Here is a 27,892-nt window from a genome sequence, read left to right as displayed (position 1 = left end):
ATAGTTATCTAGCAAAAAAGCTGCACAAGTTTAAGGGGTAAGTTAGATGCTACATGGTGTCATAGCACCATAGTGCAGAGAGCGCCAGGTCTGGAGTCAGAAAGACTCATCTTCCTGGGTTCAAATATGACTTCAGATACTTACCAGCTGTGTGACCCTGGGCAAGTCACTTCACCCTGCTGGCCTCAGTTTCCTCATCTAAAAAATGAGCTGGAGAAGGAAATGGCAACCCACTCTAGTATCTTTGCCAAGGAAACCCAAATGGGGTCATGAAGAATCAGGCATGAGCAAACGACTGAACAAAAATGAGGAGGCCAATTGCTTCTCTAGGGACTTTGAGAGCTTTAGAAAATCAGTGAAGAGCTTCTCAGTTTTCTTCTGACAACAACAGCTTTTGCTACTACCCTCAGCAAATAGAATTCTGCCACCTATATAGGACACCTTGTTCTTGGGGAAAAAGAAAGGTGAGGATAGAATTGGAATCAGCCCGGGTAACTTTCTGTCCCCTTGCTCTGGTATGATAGTGTGGACCCGATTCAGCACCATGCTTTGTGACCTGGAGTGTTAGGCTTTGGGGACTCAGGAGGCACTAAGTAATCTTAAACTTAATGATTCTGTTTATTTTGTGGGATTGAGAACTCCAAAGAGGTACAAAAATGACTTTTTGGATTTATTTTTTTCCCCATTTTTATTGATTTTTTGTTTTTATATCATCATTTCCAAATGTATTCTTCTCCCTCTCTATTCTAATCAGCCATCCCTTGCAACTAAGAATAAAAGAAATATAGAAGGTGGGTGGAGCATTTCAGTAAAAGTAATTAACACAGCAACTGAGTATAGTGGTTTATGCAATTTCCCACACCTGTATCTCCCCACTTCTTCAAAAGAAAGAGGCAGGTATGTTTTCTCATCTCATCCTTATGACTGAGCTTGGTGGATATAATTAGGCAGGATTCAGTTTTGTTGTTCTGTCTGACCATATTTGACGCTTTATTATCTTAATTCCAAATTTCTTTCTGGTATGGTTGGACCAATATGCAAGTCTTTCAACAATGCATTAGTTTGCTTTTATTTTTCCTACACAGCTCCTTCAATATCAACTATTACTATCTTTTTAAAGTCAATCTTTGATCATTTGTTGGGCATAATGTGAAACCACAGAAGTCCTTAAAAAAAAGCATTTCTCGTGTTACTAGTGATTTGGAACATTCTTTCATATGGTTGTTAATGATTTGCAATTATTCAGAACTGTTTGTATCTACTGACTGCTTATCCATTAGAAAATTCACTTCTAGGCTTCCTATATTTGTGATAACTCCCTTTAAATCTTGTTCATCAGATCCTTATTAAATCTGGGGAAGGGCTTTGGAGAAGGCACTGTGAAGTCTTATGCTTAGGGATTCCATTTACGGTGTGGGGCTGAAAATTCTGGAAAACAAAAATAGCTTTCTTTGATTGAATTTTCCTTTTGAAAATGCCTTTTTGGTACTTTTTTCTTTAGACCATATTCATGCTTTAAAATTCCTAATTACATGTTTGTTTAATGGTATACAATTATATGTCAAGTAAATATATAATTATAGATGACTTTAAGTACATATTGTTGCCTTGATTAAATTAGTGACTTGGGAGCTATTACTATGTTTAGCCAAGCATGGCTTGTCCAATTTTTGGCACTGAGGTCACTTATTGGATGGGCATTGCATCTGAATGCCCTTAAAGCTAGCTTTTGAGGGGTAGAATCATAGATATTAGAGCTAGAAGGAACCTTAGTTATTACCTAGGCCAAATCTCTCTTTTTATAGATGAGGAAACTGAGGCACAAATGGGGTAATTCACTTACTCAAATTCAGACTGTTAATTAATGACCAAGGTAGCACTGCAACCCAAGTCTCCCACCTCTCAGTGGAATGTTTTTTTTTTCTGCTACATCATGGATATTTTCATAAAAAAATATTGAGGAAAACAAATTGTAGTTACTTTACAGTGTTTCCTTATCTCTTTGTCAAACTCCTTTTCCCTCTCACCTGCACATAATTCATCAAGGCACAACAGATAACTCAAAACTGGATAATCCCATTATTTGCATTTGGCATGGATGGGAATGGGTTTGATGTTCTTATGGTCTCTTTTGGCAGAGGTCATAGCAAGGGCCAAGATTTCTCTCTGTTTATACTTGATCTCATCTGTGTTTCCCATCTTTATCTACTTTCCAAAGAAGTGCATCTGGTGCTGTGACGTTACAGTTCAAATGGGGGCAGGGGCCAAGGAGAGAATAAGCATTTCTTGATGCCTAGCACTGTGCTAAAGAGCTTTACAAATATGATTTCATTTGAGTTTCACATCAACCCTGTGAAGCAGGGACTGTTATGATTTTCATTTTATAGTTGAGGAATCCATGGCAGACAAGTTTAGTGACTTGCCCAGGGTCACACAGTGATTATCTTGAAGCTAGATTTGAATTTAGGTCTTTCTGACTCCAGGCCAAGTGTTCTAGCCACTCTGTCACCTAGTTGCCTCTGGGTAGTTCTGACAGTACCAAGTACTACGATAGAATGGGTACTTCTGCTGTCTTTTATGATGAAAATAATATTATAAAAAATCTTTATAGATCTTTTCAGTTTTTCATCTTTTGGGTATCTTCTTTACAGACTGAAGGATATCTTGATAACATGACCAAAAATGGTCCCTTCCAGATACAAAATGTTTGTGGTTTAATATGCCACCCTGCCTGACTCCCTCCAATCTTCTAAATTAAACACACATGATGAGTGACCTAACATTGCTTTCTTAGGAAGTTGTAAGAACAAGGAACAAGTAGCCAATTATCCACATTGTGCATCAGCACCCCCAAATATGAGAGAACTCAAGGTCCCAGCATGGTGGGTATGAATCCTCCACAGTGCATTTAGGGAAAGAAGTGAGGAGAAGCACATAGGCTTGGTAGGCAGGCAGGGCAGCTTTAGCAAACATCCCCATCAGTGAGCTCACACTTGGAATATGCCTGCTGTTTACAGTGGCAACCTTACTTTCTCTCATTGTGAGTTAACTCTGGTTAATGTGAGTTTGCATCTTGTGAGAGGAAGGGAAGCTACTGCCTTTCAGCCATAGGGGAAGGGAGGGCTGCAGAGGAAAGGATTCTGATTAGAATCAGCTGAAGATTGTCCTGAGCAGCGGAGAGACAGAGGAACTCAGATCAGACGAGACTTTGCAAACCTCAAAGGTGCTAAGTTAATGCTACTTATCATCATCATCATCATCATCATCACCATCACCACTGCCATCATCATCATCATCACCATCATCATCATCACCATCATCTCCATCACCATCATCATCATCATCATCATCATCATCATCATTACCATCACCATCATCTCCATCACCATCATCATCATCATCATCATCATCATCATTACCATCACCATCATCATCATCACCATCATCTCCATCACCATCATCATCATCATCATCATCATCATTACCATCACCATCATCATCGTCACCATCATCTCCATCACCATCATCATCATCATCATCATCACCATCACCACCATCATCATCACCATCATCATCTCCATCACCACCATCATCATCATCACCATCATCATCATCTCCATCTCCATCACCATCACCATCATCATCATCATCATCATCATCATCTCCATCACCATCATCATCATCACCATCATCATCTCCATCACCATCATCATCATCATCATCATCATCATCATCATCATCATCACCACCACCATCATCCTCGCCATTGTTGTTGCCGTTGTTGTTATTGTTAATTTAGGAGCTGACCTTGCAACGGTGCTTTACTTTTTATATAGTGACTGACCTCTGGGTGTGGTAATTCCATGTTATTATTAGACCCATTTTAGAGACAAAAGGACTTGCTGTGCCAGTCAGTGGCAGAGCCGAGACCGGCACCCAGGCATTCTCCCCTGAAATCTTTGAGATCTTTTTGCCCCTCAGTCCTGCCAGTATTCCTAACCCCCTTATGTAATCTGGACAGAACGATGTGCTTGGAGTATATTCGGGAATCTCCTCACCATACTTGGTTTTCAGCCCACAGGTGCACCTGCAGGTGTGTGTCTCTTTCCACTTCATGCTGGAGTGAAACCTTCAGAGGGCTTTCTGAATATCAGTGCTCATCCCCACTGTGATTCCCTGCTTCTCTTTTTCCTTAGAGAGGCAGTCCTGGGGAAGGTGTGGTCCAGCTTCCATCCTCCTATGCTTAATCATCAGGGAATAATGGCACCTGGGTATAAAGTGATTCTAGAATCAGAGAACTGAGGTCCAGCCTCCTCTTTCCTAGACTCCCTGGAGGCACCTTCAGGACAGGTCCAGTAGCACACAGGGGGATGGCCAAGAGATGGCCGAATCCCACTCTCCAATGGCTTTCCGTTCATTAGCTCAGTATCTGTATTTCTGAGAAGCTTTCCTTCCATGTACTTTGGATATTATAAATATTCAGTGTGGTGACTGTTATGAAGAACATTCTTGAATGTCTGGGGGTCCTTGCAAGGTCCACGTGATTTATGGATGACAGTTTTATCTGTGAGAATACCCTGACTCCATTACAGTTTATTTGTTGAATTCTTAAGGTTATTTTGAGGTTTGCATGAGTTATCAAGATGTTGGTAAGGCGAGGTAAGACAGCATTAATGGTGTAAGTGGTGAGTTTAGAGCAAAGAAGACCTAAATTCAAAACAAACCCCTGACCCCATGATTTTACCCCTTTTCAGCATAGTGCCTGGCACCATAGGCATTTAATAAATGCTTTATCTCCCTTCCCAGCTCTAGTTGTACTATGTTACCTAGCTGTATACAATTACCATGGAAGAGAACAGTCCCATACTCCCACTCCTTCCTCTCCCTTCTCCCTCCCTTTTCATGCCCCCCTCCCTCCCCTTCCCTGTTATATTCCTCTCTTCATTATATTTTATTTCCTCTGATTCCCTTCCCTTGACACCAAACTATTAAAAGAAGAACTTGTGTGTGATGTGGAAACCACCCCACCTCGTGTTTCTCCTTGAGCGGGCCATCTGCCAAGGCAGGAATGACACTCACATCTTTGTTGTGGTCCCCAGGTCTCGGAATGCAGCTGGCCAATGCGACAAGCACCCAGTCTGCACAATCTCTATGCTGTGTGTAAGAACATGCACAACTGGCTTCAGCAGAACCCCAAGAATGTCTGCGTCATCCACTGCATGGTAAGTCAGCCATAGAGCAGCCTGCTTCTCTGGGCACCTTGGGGAGAACTTCAGCCTGTGCCAGCAACCTCAGGACTTGTGCTGGGTAGCACAGCCCTCTCTGCCCCTTTATACTGGGCACCCTTGACCCCTCTCCAGGTACCCAGCCTGACCCTTGTTCCTATTTTGTATTTGCAGTGCTTAGAAGGATGCACAGAGGAAGTGACTCATTCATGCTTATTGATGGATAGATCTTCCCCAGAGCCTGTCTTGTCTTACCCCTTCCAGCTGGCCCATGTTCCTTTCCTTTGGGATTTCCAAAATGACAAGTCCCTAACCTGTAAGAGATCTGTGTCAGCAAATACTTATGGGTCGGGGAAGGTTACAGAACTTTTCCTTCACTCTCTTTCACTTTCCCCAGGGGGAAGAACTATTAATTAATACTAGGGAATTGAACCAGTTAACAATACTCTTCAAAGACAATGATGCCATTGATGCTAAAATTACAAATTAAGTGGAGGATGCTGTTTTTAAAGTTTAATGATATCAAAGCAATTCAAGGTATCAGTAGGATCACAGATTTTAGACCTGGGGAGAAAACTCCCCTTAGAAGTTCACCTTGTCCCATCCCTTGATATTTATAGATTTAGATTAGGAACCTGAGGCCCAGAGAGGTTAATAGTCTTGCTGAGGGTCACACAAGAAGTAAGTTACAGACCTGGGATTTGAACCCAGAGCCTTAGACTCCAAATCCAGTACTTTTCCCACTGGACCTAGGAGACTTGAGTTCCAATCTTGGCTCATCACTTGCAACCTGAGTGTCCTGGAGATAAGTCACTAAGTCTCTCTAATCTTCCATGGATTTGAACTCAGGTCTTCCTGAGTTCTAGACCCAGTGCTCTATGCACTGTGCCCTCTAGCTGCCAACACAGACACAGGAAACTTTAAAGTTCAATATCATATGAAAAGCAAGTGAGTTGTAAAACAAAGTGCATTGCTAGGTTTGAGGGGGAAGATTGTCACTGAGCCTTGGGTTCAAGTTTTGGCTTTGATAGCGAATAATCCTAGCAGCTGAAAAATATGAATTTCGTCTTGAGCTACATTGAGAGAGGCTTAGCTTCCAGGAATTCATTCTAAGTCATGGCTCTACCTGGGATGTCCAGAGTATTGATTGTGTCCTGGTCTGAACCTCAATTCACTCATATCAAAACAGAAATTAATTTTTCACAGACTTGTGATTTCATTGGCTGAGGCAACTCCTCTTGGAAGAGAAAGTTTTCTCATATGGAAAATAAGGATATTTTGAAGCTCAAACAAGCTTGTGTAAGTCAAGTGCTTTGTAAAACTCAAAATGTTATAGCAATATCAGCTATTATTATTTTGAAGTAAGCTCCTCATTATTCTACTTAATATTTTGGGCAAGGGAAGGGATGAAATATAGGTTTTGGAACCTAGAATAGGAAAGAAACTTGAGGGAGATTTCCTCTTGCCTCCTCTCACTTTTCAAAATTCCCATTATTAAAGCAAGAAGATTTGACATTTCACTGGGGGCTCAATGGTAAAATCCAAAGGGGTTTGCTTCCTTACATACCCTAGTTTGTACATCTAAGAGATATCCTTTAGGGACTAAATGGAAAAATTCATAGGATAGGAAATGGCCATTTCTCAACCCATCAGACTTCAGAATTTCAGAGAAATATGATTAGAGTCTGTGGCTGGTTTTCACATTTGAGAGCCTTTCACCTCGCTTGAGCCATCTTCCCTTTGAGAAAGCCTAGGGACACTAATGAGGAAATAAAAGGGAACTATACAAGAAGATGGGTTTGAGCTTGGGGTGTTCTTTGACAAGGATGGAGCTACACAGAACGAATCCACAAGATCAAAGAAGGGCCTCTTAGCCAAAGGCAAATTCATAAGGGCAACAAGATCCGGAGTTAATTATCATTTGTTTGCTCCCAGCTCTGTGTATCCAGCCCCCAATCCCTTTCCTGAATTCCCATTGCCATTTGTCAACTGCTTGCTTGACATCTTTGCCGGAAAATATCAAATTCCTTTTTTCTTTAAAGGGACACTATCATATTTCTGCTCACTCAGGTTTGTCACCTTGGAGCAATCTCTGACTCTGTCCTCTCCCATCCTTCCCAACATCATTAGGATGGTCAAGTGGGGGAAAGGTTGAGCATTAGACTCGGAGTCAGGAAAACAGAGTTCAAACTCTGCCTCAGACACTAACTTGCTTTGTGACCCTGGGCAAATAACTTAATCTCCTTCTACCTCAGTTTCCTTACCTGCAAAATGAGGATAATAGCAGCACCTACCTCCTAGGTTTGCTGTAAGAAGAAAATGAGGTCACTTCAAACCTGAAAGAGCTATACAAATTATTAGTTGAGACCTGTTTCCTCTCTTTATAGAGATTATAGTCTAGCAGGGGAATTATCATAATAAATAATATATAATGCTTTAAGGTTTGCAAAGTGCTTACATAAATTAGAACATTTGTTCCTTACATATCAGCCCTGTGAGGTAGGTGCTATTTACTGTCTCTATTTTATAGATGCAGAAATTGAGATGGAAATCAGTTAAGTGAATTTTCCAGCGTCACACAAATAATAAGTGTCTGAGGCTGGATTTGGACTCAGATCCAGTATAGTTTTGAGTATATCACCTAGATACAAACAGAGATTAAGTGACAATATTACATGTTAAAGTCATTAAACAACTGTAAAACAAAGTGGTTTGAGAAGTCCCTGAGGGGAGGTTTTCACTGTAAGCAGCTGCTCATGGTCACATAGGTCCTAGGGGTAGGACCCACCCATGTCCTTTTGACTTTCATCTTGGAGCCCTTATGTAATGCCAAACTTTCTTGCTTAAAATGAAAGGAAGTCGACATCACTGTGTCACACTGTCTCCTACAGATGATCTTCAATGGAGTCAAATTAGGATAGTATTAAGAGAGATCCAAAGCCCATATTGGTAAAAGAGAACCTAGCCCCTTTAAGTGATTTTAAGGCCCAGATGAGTTATATCCCATAATCCTGAAAGAACTGGCAAATGTAATTACAAAATAATCATCAAGACCTTGGAGGAATCTAGAGGAGAATAAGACTTTAGAGAATAGGCACGGGCTTGTATCTAGAGTAGGACGTTGGGGTGTTGTCTTAGGGCACCATATTTAAAAGGTGCTGATGGTCTTTACAATTCTTCAGTGAACTCCTTCTCCATTCTCCTCTCTTTTCCACCTTTCTCTCCATGTCTGCCACAAAAACAATGACACCCTCTTGGTGCTTTCTGGTCTTCAACTCCTCCCAAACCAGTCTTCTTCCCAAGGTGTTTGCATTGGGTGCAAACATTCCGCTTAGTAGTGAATTGGCTATTGATCCCCAGTGAGCCTTCAGGACAGATTCAGAAGCAGAGGGATTACAATCACTTAGTAAAGGCACGTGTGACCATTAGGGGTCTGCTAAGAAGGAGGTTTGTTGATGGAGTTATTATCCTGGAGGACAGGTCACAGTTACACAAAACTCCCTCTACCAGTGCATGTTGGCACCTTCTCGGCCACTCATAAGTCTTAGAGAGATGACCAAGAACTCTGAGATATTAACTTCTAACAGTACCAGTTGACCAAGGGAATTAGGCATATATGTCTGGATTGATGTCAGCAGGTGAACTGACAGAAGTCCTCATCATATCCATGGTGAGAAAATGAAGAAATCTGGCCTGTGATGGTAGCATGGGTAACAACACGTACTTGATAGAGTGACTGTACCTGAAGAGTTTGGTGAATGGATCAAGGCACCATTAATTCACATTTGAACTTGGGCACTTTGGTGCCCCACAGGGGCCTCTAACAATCCTGAACTTACCAGGATTTGCCTCTTTAGATCCAAAATATCAACTAGAAAAGTAAGGAGAGGCAGAAATCTGAACACACCAGTTTATATGGGGGAAGGAAACTATCTTAGGGATTCAATTTATAATCCATTAATTTAATTCATAGATCATTAGACTATGAGCTTCTTGAGGTCAAGGACAGTCTTTTGCCTCCTTCTTTACCCTAGAACTTAGCATAGTACCCCAGAACTGGCACATAGTAGGTGCTTAATAGATATTGATTGATTGGTTTTAGCGGACCAAATAATACCAAAAATGTCCACTAATGCTTAGTCTCCACTAATATTGTCCTGAATGAGTCAGGAGATAGACCCTCCATGCACTGCCCTGGTCAAGAGAAAGAATTAGATGTTGCTGTGTGATGCTCCAGGGGCCAGAACAAAGACCGATGAATTTAAGTCATGTATTAAAGAGCTCATAATCAGGGCTGTCTAAAACTGGCCTGGTCTGGTAGAGAGTGAGCTCTCTTTCCTTCTGAAGTATTCAAGCATAGGCTGGTTGACCACCTTTTAAGGATAATAGAATAGTAGCAATAATGGTGATGGTGATGACACTTTCAACGATCTTGACATATATTCTCATCCCATTTGAAGCTGAGGAAGCAGACTCAGAGAACTTGACTCTACCACAATCTTACAGCTGACGAGCATCTGAAGAAGGTTTTGAATCTCAGCCTTTAGGACCCTGAGACCAGTTTTCTACCCACCAGGCCACACTGCCAGTGGGGGTGTGCCTCCCAGGACCTGTGTGTCCCAGTCTCAGTTTCTCAGTACAAAATCCCAGACTAGGTGTTTACTGGGATGGGAATGCAGCCCAGCTGTCACCACCCTGTTTACTCACGCTCTATTTTTGCCTTTTGCTTGGCAGGATGGACGTGCTGCATCGGCCGTTCTGGTTAGTGCAATGTTTTGTTTCTGTCGTCTCTTCTCTAATCCAGCCTCTGCTATTCAGTTGCTAAATGCAAAGCGACCGGGCATCGGACTTTGGCCATCCCATAGGAGGTAGAGTATGCTGGCTACGAGGTTGGATACTTGTCTTGTGCACTGTTTGAAACCCACCAGTCCTCCAGCCTTGCCTTGTTTGAATCAAGTGGGAAGAGCTGGCTTGGACTTTGGGAGGCATAGTATTGCCTTCATTAAAGTACTGAGTTTGGGGCTGCCTTCAGGATATCCACACTGGATGATGAGTTAGAAATGAAATAGTCATCATACAAGATGATGCTTATAATTGGTCATGCTTACAGCTGGGGCAACAGACATTCAACACCAATGGAATAAAATACCTGTTTACAAGTAGAACCACAAAGTCTTTACTAGACTTCTTATCCCACCAATATGGGGATGAGGAAAGACATCATGAAAGGAAATCTAGAAAGTAAATATGGAATAGGTAATAAATACAAATGCATACACAAAGACATACCTGGCTAATACAGTGAGGTCCAATTATTGTGATCCACAAACCCACTGCAGTGATATTTCTGCTGGGCTGGAGCCAATTACCGTGTTATATAATTATAACTTCAGATCCTGTGAATTCAGATATACCTGACCACTCCTCATAATTCACAGTAATCAGTAGCTGGCTGTTCTTTTTAAATTATGGAGCACTCTCACCCATTTTCTCATTTGATCCATATGACAGCTCTCTGATGAAGGTAATGGGAACATCATCATTCTAGTTTACAGCTGAACAAACTGAGGTTTAAAGAAATTCAGGTTTGTGTCCAGTCAAACAGCTTAAGTGGCAGCTTTGCACAGTGCCTGGCATGTAGAGGGTGCTTAGGAAAGACTAGCTGATTGACTAATTAACTGGCAGAACTGGGACTCACTTGTGGCTTCTCAGTCGAATTCTCTAGATCGTCTTTCTCTCCACCAAACTCTGTCCCTTGATCCCATGTAGAGCTCTCTCGTAGGACTTTACTTATTGACCTGTTAATAGGCCCAGCATGTTTGGTGGAATCCCTGTGTCCAGTGTATGGTAGGTAGGGCACAGAAAGGTGGGAAGGTCTGCATGGGCTGTGGTTTTCCATTTACTCTCCACTTAATATGTGTATTTTAACTTATACATGGTCTTCCTTCCTCATTAGAGAGCATTCTCATTTTGAGAGCAGGGGTGACTTTTTTTTTCCTTTGGATTCTCACCACTTAGCACAGTCACTGCCAAATAGCAAGCACCTATTAAAAACTAACTTATTGCTTGGAGGGCATATCATGGCAGCAAGATCATAGCTCAGTAGGAGTTTTTAGTAGAAATACAGCAGGGTTAGCAGTTAAATGGTTTTCTGTCTTCATCTCCTCAGGTTCACTAGTATGCCCTCCTCTAGCATGCCATTTTGGTTTAGAAGTGAACTTGGCTAGGCCAGTGGAGGACAAGTCTACCAGTCTGGCAAGACCTTGAGTAAGGGTCCACTGATAGACTGTGTCTCTTGCCTGAGGCCTGGCCTACCTGAATTTGGAAAGACCCTAAACCAGGTTAGTCCCAAGATAATGAATCTTTCAGCTATAGTAATTCCCAAAGACCTGGAGAACACGCCTTCTGCCTCGTTGGAGACCTAAACTCAGATCCCTGAAGCTAGGAGCTGTGTTAGGGAATTTGAAGGAGCTACGGTAGGATGCATTGCAGCATATGACTTTACAAGTCAAGGGTTTTTACCAAGAATAAGTGAATGGCTCTCTGTGGGGTGATAGAAAGCTACCAAATAACTTTCTTCTGTTTCAGATACATAGGTTATATTTGCGACCTCATAGCTGACAAACCCGTCATTCCCCACTGCAAACCTCTCACAGTTAAATCCGTCACTCTCAGTCCTGTCCCTTGTTTCAACAAACAGAGGAATGGATGTCGTCCTTTTTGTGATATACTCATTGGAGAAACCAAAATATTTACAACTTCCTTGGACTATGAAAGAATGAAGTGAGTTCTGGCATCTTTTCCCCTTTTAACTTGGTTCTCTTCCCAGTTGAGTCAGAATTTCCATGTAGAAGATGCACCACATTCCTTTATGTTGCTACTAAATGAGAGGTTCAGAGCATGTGAGCATTGTCTTGGTTCCATCCCATTTGGTTTGTTTTTATTGGACCCAGGATTTCACCTGTGTAGAGAACTCCTGGTGAAGGACCTCCCCTCCCCAGGCAGATCACTACCTTCTCCTCAACTCGGGGTCTTAGAGACACTTTCCTGGAGCTACACAGTGGCTGTTTAGAGACCCGGGTCTTCTAGCTCAGGGGCAGCTCTCTGCTCCCCATGTATCTGGTACATACACACATTTGCATTAATTTGTATGTACTTTCCCCGCTACATCATAATTTCCTGAGGCCACACAGTGAGTAAGAGGGCAGTGTGGTTATTGTTCAGTTGTTTTCAGTTGTGTCCAACTCCTCATGACCCCACCTGGGGTTTGCTTGGCAGAGATACTGCAGAGGTTTGCCATTTCCTTCTCCAGCTCATTTTACAGATGAGGAAATTGAGGCAAACAAGGTTAAGTGACTTGCCCAGGGTCACACAGCTGTTTGAAGCTAGATTTGAACTTAGAGGATGAGTCTTTCTGACTCCCCTCTGGACAATATGCACAATTGCTCCAAGAGGGTGGTGCTGGGATTCCAATTGAGATCTTTCTGCTTTAAACCCAGTGCTTACTATAATACACTAACTACATTGTTGGATTTGTTTTTTAAATGAGAGACAAAACATGATTTTTTTGTTCTTTTTTCCCTTAAACTATCATCTTAAGGTGGAACAGCGGCCAAACAGATTATTGAGCTTGGTGATAAACATCTGAGAAAATGAAGGGCTCTGTAGAGCAGGGCTGAGCTGTGTTGTCATCTGGCGAGCCAGATGGGCAGGGAGGAGGCCTGGCACTGATGCTAGATCCTCACGTCCTTGCCTCATGGCACCAGCTTGGTCCTTGCCAGTGCTGGCTGCAGGCCAGACATTGTTCTGGCAGGGGGAGGGCACAGAGGCTAGTGCTGAGGCTGGGTTAGAAGCACCGTGTTCCCCTTGCCTGTTCCTACTCTCAGTACCCTTGTAAAGATGAAAACGGTGTGGCAGTTTGCATCATGAATGCCATTAACATACTCTCTCTTCCTCTCTGTTTGTCTTCTTTCTTTAAAGAGAGTTCCGGGTCCAGGAAGGCAAGGTTGTCATTCCATTGGGTGTCACGGCTCACGGTGATGTGGTAGTGTCAGTTTACCATATGAGATCGACCATCGGGGGACGGTTGCAGGCTAAAGTACGAGCTTGGGCTGAAGGAAGGGAAGGGATTGTCTCTGACTGAGCATATCTGAGCCTGTTCATGCTTCTAATGGAGCCAGAGAACAGTTAACAGTAATAGCTCACATTTTTATAGCACTTGAAAGCTTGCATGGTTCTTTACATAAGTTATCTTGTTTGATCCTCACAACAGCCTGGGGAGGTAAGTGCTACTACGCACCCATTTTAAAGGTGAGGAAACTGAGCTTGTGAAAGGTTAAGTGATTTACCCAGGGTCCCTTGCCTAGGGAAGTGTCAGAGCCAGGATTTGGATGACTCAGGTCCAGCTCTGACCAATGTAAGCCAAACAACAACCTTGGGGTGGTAATACTTGTACAATCATAGCTGATCTTTATTTAATTTGTAAACCTTATTGTTGGCATTATCTCATACACTCTTCCTAATAGACCTACAAGGTAGAAATCCCCATTTCATAGGTGAGTGTGTTAAGGCTCATTATAGATCACTCCCCACCCTCCTCCATTCTCCAAATATAGGTGATAGGTAAAAGGGTCATGGATTTAGGGCTAGAAAATACTTTAGGGATTATGTAATCTACCCTCTCATTTTACAAATGAAGAAACTGAGGCTGAGACAGTTTAGATTAAAAGGTTGAACAGTTACTAAATATCCAAGCAAAGACTGAGTCCTCTGACTTCAGATCTGGGACTTTTCCTGGACACATAAAATGAGGCTGGCTGAGTGTAGAAGGTTGGTTCAAGGTAATCCAGGGGGTCCGGGAAACTTCCTTGAATGAACATTGGATTAGGTGCAGCTCTTCCTTAGTTGGAATGTGCACAAAGCTTTCTTTATGACTTGTTTTCTGGACTACTTTGTTAGAATGTTAGTGATAATGACTGGCAGTCATATAGCAATTGAAGTTGGCAAAGTGCTTCATGTCCATTATCTCACGTTCTCCTCACCACAACCCTGAGAGGTTGGTACTGTGGGTGTTACTATACCCATTTTAAAGATGAGGAAAGTGAGGGTCAGAGATATGGAATGACATCCCTCAGTCACTCAGGTAGTGTCAAAGGTGGTTATTTGACCCAGATCTTCCCAGCCTGAAGTTGATCCATCTGTCTTGTCATGCTCCTGTGTCTTTTGTCTCCTATCTCGTGTCACTGGTTGATGTCCCAGGCAGAACACTTATCTCCTTTATTGCCACTGTTATTGTCTTCCTTGGTGTATTAGTGCAGAACGGGGAACAACACCAAAGGAACCTTCCAGAACTGTCCTCCAATGTACATGGAGCTCCCCTTGTAGACCAAAGTCTGGAGAGAGATTTCTACCAGTGATGAATTTTCCATCGTTCCTTTGTTTTATCCCCCATAAATAGCCCTGCAATGTAGGGAGGGAACTCTCCATCACAAGACCCATTTCATAGATGAAGAGATTGAGCCTCAGCCAAAGTCATTGCCTTGGCTCAGATCACAGATTCAGCCGATAGCAGAACAAGGATCAAAGAGACTTTTTGACGGGAAGGCTAAGTTGATTAGGGTACAAGAAGACCTTGGGGTAGTAGACACTATCACAGAAAGCTAGAAAAGCTGACTTTCTGACTCTGGTTTGGGGATTCCATTTTGTTTTCATCAGAAGTATGTTACATTCTTTTCTCTTTTCTCATTAGATGACCAATACTCAAATATTCCAAATTCAGTTCCACACGGGATTTGTACCACTGGGCACAACAGTGTTGAAATTCACTAAGTAAGTATGACTTGGACCTGAAAAGTCCAGTCTTGGGGGCCGCCTTCAGTGTGCCAAGAGCTAAACCTACATGAGATGCTTAGGGAATACATCATCACCCCTGAGCCCATGAGTTCATGGCATATGAGGAAGATTTGGCAGTCAGAATGGGAGGGGGAGGGGTGAATCTGAGCTTTGCTGAAGTATTTAAAGGGCTGTCATGTGCAAAAGGGATTCAGTTTACTCTGTTTGGTCCTGGAGGACAGAATCAAAAGCAAGGGCAGAAGTGACAAAGGGGCAGATTTAGGCTTGATATCAGGAAGAACTTTACAGCAATTCACACTGTCTAAAAAGTGGCATGGGCTGTCTCCAGAGGTGATGGATTTCTTCTTAGGTAGGTCTTTAAGCAAAAGTTGGGGGACCACTCATTGGGTATGTTATTGTGGGAATCTGGGAAAGGGAGAAAGGAGGGAGTGAGGGAAGGAAAGAATAAAGGGAGGAAGGGAAGAAGGTAAGACGAAAGGAAGGAGGAAGGGAAGGAAAGGAGAGTTGAAAATGGAGAAGGGAAAGAAGGGAACATGGGAAGAAGGAAGGAGGAAAAGAGGGGAAGAAGGAAGGAAAGGAGGCAGGAAGGAGGAAAGAAAGGAAAAGAGAAGGAAAGCATGGAAGGATAGATAGATTTATTAAGCATTTGCTATGTACTAGGTTCTGGGGTACAAATAAAAGCAAAAAGAAAAATAGTCTGTGCCATCAAGAAGTTGACATTCTAATGGAGAAGGAAGCTGGAAGTCAGGAGTTTAAGGAGGGGTAATAAAGTCCATGGAGAGGGAGTGTGGTTTGGAAGCCCAGAAAGTCAGGCAGAGGCTCAGGAGAAGGATAAAAGCTGACTGACCTGAGCCCCTCCACAAAACGGAGGCCCTGGGGGACTCCCAAGCAGGAGAAGGGGCAGTTCTGGCATTGGGATACTACAGGGTGTTGATGGATATTCTGGGAAGAAGCAGCCCTGGGCACTAAGGCCAGATCCAGAATGAGACAGCTGCAGACGTCTGGAGGCAGGACCAGAGAGAGGGCCTGGGGGACTCCCAAGTAGGAGCAGGGGCAGACCTGGCATTGGGATACTCCAGGGTGAGAAGGCAGCTGGTGTGGCTGGATATTCTGGGAAGAACAAGCCCCGGGCACTTAGGCCAGATCCAGGATGAGACAGCTGCAGTCTTCTGGAGGCAGGACCGAAGAGAGGGCCTGGGCTGGACCTTCCCAGCTCCCAGATTCTGTGTTTCTCTGAAGTGTTACTAGGGGAACCTTGTCTTCAGGCTCCATCTGGTTATCTCAGGTCCATTGTCTTTTGGGGAAACAAAATTGGCTTTATTTCTTCCATGGGTCAAAATAGACCTGGTCCATCATTCAAGGGGTGGCCTGGCTGGAGATTTATTATCTGATAAAGTGCCAGGCGTCTTCCTGAACTCTACAAGCTACTTGTGAGGCAAGAATGTCATTAGGTAACAAGGGGAGGGGCCCCAGAGGCCTTGCCACCCACCCCCCGTTTTTTGTTGTTGCTGAGTTGATTTTCAGTCGAGTCCAACTCTCCATGATCCCATTTGAGGCTTTCTTGGCAGAGATACTGGACTGGTTTGCCATTTCCTTCCCCAGATCATTTACAGATGAAGAAACCAAGGCAAATAGAGTTAAGTGACTTGCCCAGGGTCACGTAGCTAGTAAGAGTTTGAGGCCAGATTTGACCTTTGCTCTCCCTGACTCCAGGTCCAGTGTTCTCTCCATTGTAGCACCTAGCCGCCCTAACCCCTCATTCTACGATGAGTAAACTGAGTGTAGAGTCAGAGAACTAAAAGGTATTTAGAGGTCATCTTGTCCCATCCTCTCTTTTTATGGATAAGGAAACTGAGGCCAACAAAATATAGGTCCCTTGCCCAAGGTGTTACACAATTAGTCAGTGACCTAACCAGGTTTTGAATTCATATCCCCGTCTCCAAAGCCGTTTCTCTTTGCACTGTATCCTGTTGGATGATGTTGGGCCATCCAAACTGCTTTAACTTCAGATGATGGCAGACTCCCCAGCCCTGGAGGCAACCCGTTCCACTTTGGTTAGAAAGTTTTCCTTTCATCCTGCATCTGTCCCTGCAGCTCCTGCATTCGAAGGCCAACCCAGTGCAAGGTGAATCTCTTTCCCTATGACTGCTCTTTAAATACTTCATTTTATTTTGAGTTTTTTTCTCCTAGTGTTTATCTCAGAGTGTCTTGAGTGGTTTCTTTGAAGAGATTTTCCCCTTTATACAGAGTAATACAATCTCAGGTTAGGAAGGAGCTGTGGCCAGCAGTGGCCAGCCTGCACCTTTGTGGATTCCTACAAGCAAAATAGTCATTTGGATTCATTCAGGGGCTTTTCCGTCATCCTCTAAAATATAAAACCTGACCCCATGCCCCTCTGTTTAGGCCTGAGTTGGACGCATGTGACTCTCCAGAAAAATACCCCCAGCTGTTCCATGTGATTTTGGAGATCGAAATTGAACCTAATGACAGACAGACAGATTTAACTCCTCCGTGGGAGAATTTCTCCACAAAAGACATTAGCCCCAACATTCTCTTCTCCTCTCACCAGGAGCAGCAAGACACTCTGGCCTCAGCAGGTAAGATTCACCGACTCACTTCCTACCCTACCTAGAGGGGACAGTTATGTACTAATTAAATTCAGGAGGACTTTATCGAACCCCTGCTGTGGGACCAGGCTTTGTGCAAGATATTGGAAATGGGAGGGCAAAAATGAAACGGTGCCTCCCCTTGAGAAGCTTACATTTGAGTGGAGGGAAACATGTACAGAGAAAAATTAATAAAAAATACAGAGGGAGTAAATACCCACAATATTTTCAGTGGAGCTCTCCCACCTGGGAGAATTAATGAGCAAAGCCTCAGGTCAGCGGCAGCCCCAGAGCAGGGCTTTCACCGAGGTAGTGAATACATACAGCCTAGATGAGAAGAGGGAGAACTTGCCTTCCAGGCATGGGCAAACCCCCTCACCTTCTGTGTTGCAGGTAGAGCCTCAGCTGATGTTCCTCAAGATAACCCAAGGCATGCTGGTCAAGGGGCTTTCTTTTCATCTCTCAACTGGCAAGGTACTTTCATTTTTTAAATTGTCTTTTAAAAATTCAATGTATTGATGGATTTTTGTTTGTTTTTACATCACCTCTCACTTTCAAAGAGTAATTCCTTACCACAAAGAATGAGAAAGAGGGTGAGGATAGGTATGCCCATTTAACAAAACTAGCCAACACATCCCAAGACTAATAGTGTATATCAAGTTCCCTACCCAGAGTCCCATCTTTGCAAAGAAGACAGGGGAAGGAGATGCTTTCAAATGGTTCTTCCTCTGACGGTGTCCCCACCAGAACAGCTTGGTCTTTTTGGAGTACTCTAAAGGGGAATGGGGTTTCTCATCTTGAAAAGGTTGTGGCTCCCAGGGGCAGCTGGTCTGTCCATATGTGGAGAGTCACTGAAAAGTTTGGTACGACAACAAAGGGCTTCTTTTGGTAGAAAGCTGGGCAGTCAGCTTGGAAATTGCTCTATTCAACTTCTTGCATACATTCATAACTTTTCTTCCCTTTTTCTCTTTAAATTTTATTGAATTGATGTGTTTTGTTTTCATATTATTAATATTTAGAGACAACTCCCACTTTGTGAGAGGTCTTTTATTACATAATGAAAAGTTAAATAAAATGAATAATTCAATGACTTCGTTTGAAAGTACATGTAACATTCAATATCCCCTACTTATCTATTAAAAAAAATAACAGGAATCTATTTTCCCTGTCTCCCTCCCCCCATCCTTTAAAACAAAAGGAAAGAAAAACAAATTACTTCACATATTCATCCAAAAACATTTATTAAGCATTGTATTAAGTGTTAGAGATAGAGTACCAAAAACAAATCATCCCCTGCCTACAGAAAGCTTATATTCATTTTGTTATGCAGAGTATATGCAGATAAGTCAATACAAAATGGATAGAAAATAAATACAAATTAATTTGTAGGGAGAAGGGCTCTAGCCACTGGCACATGGGGGACAGAACTAAGCTAAGCCTCATGTAGATGGGGAGTTGCTCCATTCAAGTGGGCCATAGTTTTAGTTAGAGGATTATGGGTCTCATGATAGAGGGGTGAGAGAGACCATCAAGTCCAAATCCTTCATTTTACAGATGAGGAAATGGAGGCCAGAAAGGTGATGAGCGTCAGAGGTGAGATTCAAAATCAGGGCTTCTGATTCCAGAACCAGGGCGCTCCCCACTGTCTCACAATTTAATCATCTCTCCATATTTCTGAACCATAAATCCCCATCTCAGGGGTTTTGAATTTGCTTCTAGAGTACATTATTCCAAGCTTAGTTAGCAAAGGTTAGGAAGCACTGAGGGGAAGGGATCTTTCTTGCATGTGACCTTCTTCAAAGTGACTGTTTTTAACCACAATTACCCATCAAAGTAGGAGGGACTAATGAGCAATTTCAATATTTGCTCCTATTAGTCAATGAAACCCTTTGAATTCCTGACATTGACTTGTGGGTGTATCTGATGTAAAAAAAAAAAAAGAAAAGGATGGAGTCAGGTGACTTGGGACAAATTTGGATGCTGTCAAGGTTCCCTGTCTGTCCCCTCTCAGGATTCTTCCCTCCTGCCCTTTCCATGTGAGAGAAAGCTCCAATCCCCTCCCAGATGAATACAAAGCACAAACTTCCTCTGAGTTCTCCCCTCTCCAAACTTTCCAGGTTTGGGGGTTTCTCCTTTCCCTTAGCTGGAAAGATGATTTAGGGTTTTATTTCCAAAGGCCTCTGTTGAGGTCTGAGCTCAGAATTAAATCCAGATCTCCTGATTCTGAATCGAACAGTCTTTCTACTTCCCCAATCAACTTCATCCATAGATATAGACAAATCAATCATCAAACGCTACTGAGGAATGTCAACAATGAACAGAGTTGCTCTGAATCATCCGATCCCTTCATTGTCTGCCTTCTTCTCTCCTGGAATTATTTATGCTTAAGAGAGTATTAAAAATTCAGTAAGAGATTTTGAAGTACAGCCAGGAAAGTGAAGATCTCAGAGCTCATGGCATCTGAGGATCATTTGAAAGAGCTGGGAATATTTGTCTTGGGGAAGTGAAGACTCAAAGGGAACATCATAGCTGTCTTCAAATATCCCAAAGGCTGGGACCTGGAAGACTGATTAGGTTTGGGATTCTTGGCCTTAGTAGATAGAACTAGGGGCAAAGGGTGGGAATTGCAGAAAGACAGACTCAGTTGAGATGTCCTGTCAGTTTGAGCTGTCCCAGAGTGGAGTGGGGTGCTTCAGGAGGTGGTGGGTTCCCTTAGCCTTCCCTGGAGATTGTCAGGCAGAGAATGGATGGTCACTTGCTGGTCCAGGCATGGACTGTATTAGATGGCCACTGTAGGCTCTCTCAGCTCAGATGGTGTGTAATAAATCTTCAGCCAAGAAACTGACCAGTTATTTGGAATTCCTCAGATCAGAAATCCGACAAGGCCAGCAGCCACCCCACCTCTGAGGACCGAGCGGCTCTTGTCCACGAGGAGAGTGAGCAATCAGATGATGAGCTCCTGTCTCTCTCAAGCCAGCACAGTAACGCCAGTGGGGACAAAGCCCCTGGAGGGTCCAAACAGAACAAAAAGCAGCAGGAGGCACCTCCCCCTCCGCCCCCTGAAGACGTGGACCTTCTGGGGCTGGAGGGAAGTCCCAGCAAGACTTTCTCTTCTCAGCCTGTGGCTCCCCCCACCAATTCAGACTTGTTGAGTGACCTGTTTGGGGGTGGAGGCACAGCAGCATCTGCTCAGGCTGGACCTCCAGGTGTGGAGGATGTGTTCCATCCAAGTGGCCCAGGATCAGCCCACTCAACACCCCGAAGATCTGCAGCTTCCGGCTCGCCATCTCCCTCTGCAAGAGGGGGAGAAGGTAACTCTCTCAATGTAGTGTCCTCCAACTAAGGTAGACCCATGGACCCTGCTCAGGGAATCCCGTTGCTCTGGGCTAGTGTTTTCATGATTTTGAGGGTAATGTCCCAAGAGGTCCTATAAAGAGGAATTAGAAAAAGGATCAGTTTTCAAGACACAGCACAGGAGACGTGAGTGCTTTCATTCACTACACTATTTTCCTTCCAGAATGTCAAAGCCTGACTTATTTAGCTATTATGGCCAATAACAACAAAAACTACAATAATAACTTACATTACCATCGTGTGATTCCTATTTGCAAAATACTTTCTTTACAGTGACCTCGTCAGACAGGTAGGGAAGCATTGTCATCTCTATTTTAAAGAGAAGGACACTAAGGCACAGAGATATAAAATGATTTCCCAGGCTCATAGTCTTAGGAACGGTCCGAGCTCAGAATTAAATCCAGATCTCCTGATTCTGAATCGAACAGTCTTTCTACTTCCCCAATCAACTTCATCCATAGATATAGACAAATCAATCATCAAGCATTTATTAGGCACCTACTGTGTGCCTAGCACTATGACAGGTTCTGGGAGAATACAAAGCCCAAAATTAAACAGGCCTTGCTCTCAAGGAGGTTCTCTTCTGTTGGAGGACAGCAGAGCATGTACACAGATAGATCAATGCAAAATCAATACCAAGATTATTCAGATGACAAGTGATTCAGGATTTGGTAGATTCTTGAAGGTCTTATACCTCCTCTTATCTTCATGTAATTGCTGTTTTGAGGAAACAGTTTCTAAAATTGAAGAGAAGGGTGAGCTTTATTTTCGGGTCCTGCAAGAATTCACAGATATGGTATCTTTCAAAGATTTTTGCAAAATCATGGAAAACAGTCCTGGAGAGGGGAAAATATCTCATTGATTTCCAGAAAGAGAAAAAGAAGAGGACCATCTATAAGCTATAGGCCAGTGAACTTGACTTGGATTTCTGGGAAAATTCCAGAATAGATCATTAGATAGACTTGGGGAAAGTGCAGAAACAGGTACAAACAATCAAGTATCTCTAAGCAATGTTGGAGCTGGCCCAGCATTTTTGGTCCAGCCCCTTTGTTTTAATGCTTAAGCAAGAGAGAAGTGAAAGGATTGGCTTTTGGTCACATGGCTAGTTAGTGCTCCTGGTCAGGTCTCTTGGTCATTGAATGCTCTTTCCATGTTATTACAATGCCACAGGCTATTTCTCATTAAAGATTCCAGCACCACTCATAAACATGAACTACAGTCTCCAGATGTCTGCAGTTTTGATCTAGAGTTGTAAGCTTTGCTTTGTATTGATTTTATCAATAAATTAATGTCAAACCCAAAGCCTACGAACCTTGAAAATGGCCTTGTAAGCATAGTGCCTTCACCAACATGACTGCTTGAGTTATATGAGCTGTTTAATCACCCAAGTCATCTTCTTCTCCCTAAGATTTATAGCATGGCTGATGAACCATTATGGGCTAGACCTTGGGCCAGAGCCACCCAGTTTTGAGGACAATCAGAACCATAAAGTGAGTCTCAGAGTTGTAGAATTTCATGCTTTTATAATTGGAAAGGAACCTAAATGCCTAGGTTACACAGCCAGTAAACTGAAGTCTTCTGACTCCAAGGAAGGGCTTTGATGCTTTGTCAGGCTGCCTTCTCTTCCCCAAGTGTCTAACTTCAGGCCACTAAGATGGATTAAAATTCTTTGCAGAAAAGTTTCAAGTTCTAGTTTTAGGGTGGCACCTGCTATAATATTAGCACTCACCTGGTCCCAAAGGGGGTTGACTCATTGTAGGACCATACAAAGAGGAGTTGATAATGTGATCTAATGAAGTGACATGTGGAAATAAATGAACCTCATAATGCGTGTTCTTTGCCCTCCTTGGACACTTAAATTGAGTTTCATGTTGTAACTTAGTTGGAACAAATCCCTTCCCAATGCTTGACCCATTCTACACTAAGTAAGGGAGCCTGAAAATCACTCAAGCCAACTGTCCCATTGTACAATTGAAAAACTGAAACCAGAGGTATTCAATTCAACTAAATAAATGCTTATTAAGCATGTACATAACACTGTGCTAGGCACTGAATATGCAAATACAAAAAATAAAATAGACCTTGGACTCAATGAGCTTACATTTTACCAAGGGAATGCCCACATGTATACACATAAATGACTACAAAGTAATTTCAAGGAGGAGAGAATGGTGATCCTCTCCAGGATCAGTAAACAGATGGTATAGGGGTGTCTGCCGGCACTATGTTTTGAAGGGATTGTAGCAGGGTGAGGAAAGGATTTCATAGAATTCACAGCTGGGTGTTCTCTTTGATTATAAGCTTAAGAGCTGGACAGCTCCTTAAAAATTCACTCCTCTCATTTTATATAAGGAAGCTAAGACCCCCCTCCCTGCCCAGCCCCCAAGTTAGATAACTTATTTAATGTCAGAAAGTCAGAATATCATAGTGATCTGAGGTGCCCCAAATCCAGCATCTTTCTCTTCTAACAATTGTGCCTTTTACAGACATATAGTTCAGTTTCATTATTGTATTGATAAAGAAACTGAGGAAAGAGATGGTAAAATCACTTACCCAAGGTCATCCATCCAGTGAGTAGAGCCCAAGTTTAGATTTTCTGGTCCTGCTCCAGGGTTCTTTCTACCAGATTACAGATTACACTTTCAATTTCATCATCCTAGCTTTTGAAATCCCTTCATCTTTCAAAATAATCAGAGGAAGGAAAGCACAGTATAATGGGAGGAGTGGTAGATTTGGAGTTGGAGGTCTGGGTTCAAATTCTATCACTTATACTTATTGTGTATGTGACTTTGGGCAATGGGTCATATAGCCTTTAGAGGAGTGACATAGGGTAGTGGAATGAATGATGAATGTTCTGAATGAGGACTGGGTTCAAATCTGGCCCCTGCCACCTTCTAGCTGTGTAATCCTGGGTAAGTCTGTTAATGTCTCTCATCTGCAGAATGGGGATAACACCTTTTATGAGGCTCAGATAATGCAGGGCATGTAAAGGGCTCTAAAAAGCTTAAAGTGCTTCATACACATGAGCGCAAAATTTTGTCAGTGTTTTTGTTTCATTATATATAAAATGAGGGAATTACACTAAATGGCCCCGAAGATCCATTCTAGTTCTAAGTCCTATGAATTAAAAGAAGCAGCATGATGTGGTAGTTAGAGGACCCACACTGAAGTCAGATAGACCTGGGGTAACCTCCTTCCTTGTGAGTGAGCTAGTCAAGGCCAGTTTTTAACCTTTCTGTGTCCTAGGTACCCTGTAAGATTGTTAAGGTTCAAAACAGTCCCCAATTTGCATCAGTGAAGGGAGTTTCCGCGCCAGGAATCAACTACATGGAAACAGTCAGGAATAGATCAGCTCCAACAAGAAAAAAACAAAACCCTAGAAAAGTGTCCTTATGCTGGGCTCCTCTATTTTATAACATCTTTTGGAGGAATGTGCCTGAGTGCTAGAAGACATCAGGTTCCCCTTTGATAGGAGCTGGATTTTACCTATGTAAAATTCCCTTCTCTCTGTACATGAATAGGGGATAGGATGGAGACCATTAAAAACAAAATCTGATCATCCTGGTTTTCTCCAGTACAGAAAGGCAGTGAGGTATATTAGAAAGAAGTCTGCACTGGATTCCTCTTATGACTCTGCTCTTTAATTGATGTTTGACCTTCCAGAAGTCACTTAACCTTCTCAGGGCCTCAGTTTCTTCACCTATAAAATGAAAAGGCATACTAGATTTGAGGTTCTTTACTCCTGTGTGTGTGTGTGTGTGTGTGTGTGTGTGTGTGTGTGTGTGATTATCATGGACCCTGTGGCCAATGTACTGAAGCCTTTGGGTCACCTTTTTAGAATCATGTTTTCAAGTGCATAAAATAAAATCAGGGGTTTATGAAGGGAGTCAAGTAGATTGAAATACAGGGATGAATGAATGAATGAATGAATGAATCAATGGTTCACTGTTCTCAGGTTACAACAACCTTGGACTAGATAATCTCCAAGGTTCTATGCAGTTTGAAAAGTATGACTGTAAAAGCAGGGCCATGGGACTTGTCCCACCTACTCTGCCCTCCCCAGAACCAGGGGTTAACAGGCACCAGTTTCATGGGAGTCGGTCTTATCTCACCAGTGGAAAGAGAAATCCTTTGTTAACTGATTGATTGATCTTATTTTGTAGTTGAACCTGAGGCTTATTGAGGAAAAGTAACTCCCAAGGTCCCATGAATGTAGGAAGTGGGAGAGTCAGAATCTGAACCCAGAATAACTAGCTAAAAGAGGAAGTGACCAGAAGGGGATTGCCTCCCTAGTTATTCTCTAGCCTGGCCTTACCCTGGTTTCTCCATGTCCTCCAAGTCCCATTGCCCTGACTCTAGCAGTGACCTTGCCAACAGTAACTTCATGGCATCTTGGGATTTTCCATAATGGAACCAGTTTCCTTGCGCCTCTCTGTTCTCTACAGGCAACAGTGTTCCCCAGTCTCTGTCTTTCTGTAATCTTGGGGTACCATCCTGAGGTCTTCCTTCATGCACTTTGTCCTATAATCTTGGTTCTTGCCCCAGGCCCACTTATCCAAAGTTGATTTTGTAGCTCTTGCTCAAGACATCAGACTTGTTGGTCATGCCTCTGCTCTGCTATTTATTTTATCTTCAGCACTGCAAGAAAAGAATGAACTCAAAGTGAGTACAGGAAAGTTACTCATATTCCACATAAAATAGTCAATTTTGTCTTCTTTTTTTTTTCCCTCCAGCTGCAGCCTTTGACCCATTTGGAGCTCCCTCCAAACCATCTGGTCCAGATTTACTGGGTTCTTTTCTGAGCACATCAAATGCCTCTAGTGATCCCTTTCTTCAGGCCAGAAGTCCTTCACCCACAGTTCACAGTGACCCCTTTAATTTAGGTAAGAAATAAAGCATTTTTCTACTTCATTTTGAAGAGTGAGAAGATTGGGGACCTCCGCCATTTGCAAATGATTTATGTATGGCCTCATTCAACACCATTTAAAACCAGAGCTCTCTGATGGCAAGGGGAGGCATACCATTTCCACTAGAGAATGGTGGCTCGCTCATGATTTTGAAGTCCTATCACAAATGATGTGTGTCACATTGGCTCTAGACGCTTCATTGAGAATATATTGTGCCACTTAGGACGGCGCTCTGGGCATGATTGCATTTGTGTTTTGCCTCGTCTAGTGGAAGGTCATTGAGTGGTAAAGTGTCCAACAAAGACCCTAGTTTTATGAGTTTTGGACTGTGGTTTCTTTTCAGACTTTTATATTGGAAAGGCCTGAATGCTAATGTAGTGTTGGTGAAGCTGTGAAATGCTTCAATGGCTCTGAAAAATAATTTGTAGCTATGCAAGAAAAGTTACTGATGAATTCCTTCACATTGACTCAGTGCTCTAACAACTGAATGTTTTCCATAAATAAGATGTCGACTAAGTAGAATAGACCTGGATGTGGGTGACTGAAAGGCCATTTGGTGAGTAATCTTTATCATTACTGGGACCATTCTCTTTTTTACCTCTACAGAAAAGTTTGTTATGAATTATTTATCCCAGCACTTTTTTTCGTGGCAAAAAAACTGAAAATGAAGTAGGTGCTCATCCGCTGGGGATATCTACACAATTTGTAACAGACAACAACTATGTTGTAAGAAATGGTGAATTTTTTTTTTTTTTAGCAATCAGGGTTAAGTAACTTGCTCAAGGTTACATGGCCAGTTATCTCTGGGTGTGGTGCTGAGTATCTGAGCCCGGATTTGATCCAGGTCATCCCAACACTGGAGCCGGTGCTCTTACTCGCTGAGCCACCTGGCCGCCCCTAAGCAATTGGGGTTAAGTAACTTACTCAAGGTTACACAACCAGGTGTTTCTGGGTGGGTGCTAAGTGTCTAAGCCCAGGAATCGATCTCCAGGTCATCCCAACACTGGAGCCGGTGCTCTTACTCGCTGTGCTACCTGGCCGCCCCAAAATGGTGAATTTCAACAATTCAGAGAATCATTTGAGGACTTGTATGAAATCATGCTGAGTGAAGAAAACAGAATGAAAAGAACAATAGATACAATAATCATAATGCACATTCATACAATGCCAAAAGGCAACTGGACTTGGATTAATTGCAATGACCCTTCTTGGTTCCTGAGAATAGAGAATTTAACACACATCCCTCTCCATGGTTGGGCACTATGGCTGTGGAATGAACAACACACTACTAGACTCAATTGACTTTTATTTAACTGTTTCCTCTGGTACCAATTAAGGTTTTTTGGTTGGTATTTTAACAGTTGACTGTGGTATTAAAGGGGAAAAAAGCAACCAAAAGTATTAATAAAAATGTAGGGAGAAATACCTTGAGATGAATTTATTGAACAGTACATACAAGATTCACTTCAAACTGCACCTGACTGCTAAGTGTGCTGTAACAAGTGATTCTACCATTGTAAAAGGGCTTCCCAAAATGGACACCCCTCCTCCTGAGATATAGCCATTCCATCCAATGGCGATTTCGAGTCCTAGAGAGGAGCCTGCAGTGCTGCCTTCTTGGGGTAATACAGAGACTACATGACAAAGATAGGATTCCAATTTAGGTCTTCACAACTCTGGGGTCAGCTAGCAGTTCACTGCATCTCTACCTCTAATGGTCTTTGTCACAAATGGAAAAAATAGGGGCCAAAATTTAAATCTTTGAGACTTCTTCGAATTCATCGTATTTATAACATGGCATCATAATCCTATAGCACATCATGTTCAACTCTTCCTTAGTTGTCAGGCACATACTTTGTTTCTAGTTCTTTGAATCAACAGAGACTGGAAATACTTTTCTATGTATGAGTATTTTCCTTCCATCTTAGACTTTTTCAAAGTATGGGCC

General features: G+C 42.7%; 1 protein-coding gene across 1 annotated transcript in view; it reads left to right on the top strand.

The window, feature by feature from the left end:
* The window catches only part of LOC138165262 (auxilin-like), a 137,231-nt gene that overhangs the window by 82,612 nt on the left and 26,727 nt on the right, over nucleotides 1–27,892 (top strand). Inside the window, exons 5-13 of the mRNA XM_069093404.1 lie at nucleotides 5,100–5,222; nucleotides 9,960–10,093; nucleotides 11,814–12,008; nucleotides 13,206–13,323; nucleotides 14,974–15,053; nucleotides 17,481–17,674; nucleotides 18,077–18,157; nucleotides 20,551–20,994; nucleotides 25,771–25,920. Of these exons, the coding sequence (XP_068949505.1) occupies nucleotides 5,100–5,222; nucleotides 9,960–10,093; nucleotides 11,814–12,008; nucleotides 13,206–13,323; nucleotides 14,974–15,053; nucleotides 17,481–17,674; nucleotides 18,077–18,157; nucleotides 20,551–20,994; nucleotides 25,771–25,920 (1,519 nt within the window). The remainder of the gene's footprint in view (nucleotides 1–5,099; nucleotides 5,223–9,959; nucleotides 10,094–11,813; nucleotides 12,009–13,205; nucleotides 13,324–14,973; nucleotides 15,054–17,480; nucleotides 17,675–18,076; nucleotides 18,158–20,550; nucleotides 20,995–25,770; nucleotides 25,921–27,892) is intronic.

The sequence above is a fragment of the Petaurus breviceps genome, unplaced genomic scaffold (genome assembly GCF_028583685.1).
Source record: "Petaurus breviceps papuanus isolate PSGF00001 unplaced genomic scaffold, PetGlider_PUasm1.0 208, whole genome shotgun sequence".
Taxonomy (NCBI): Eukaryota; Metazoa; Chordata; class Mammalia; order Diprotodontia; family Petauridae; genus Petaurus; species Petaurus breviceps.
Note: the sequence above shows the minus strand (reverse complement) of the source record. Positions and strands in the feature narration are given on the sequence as shown.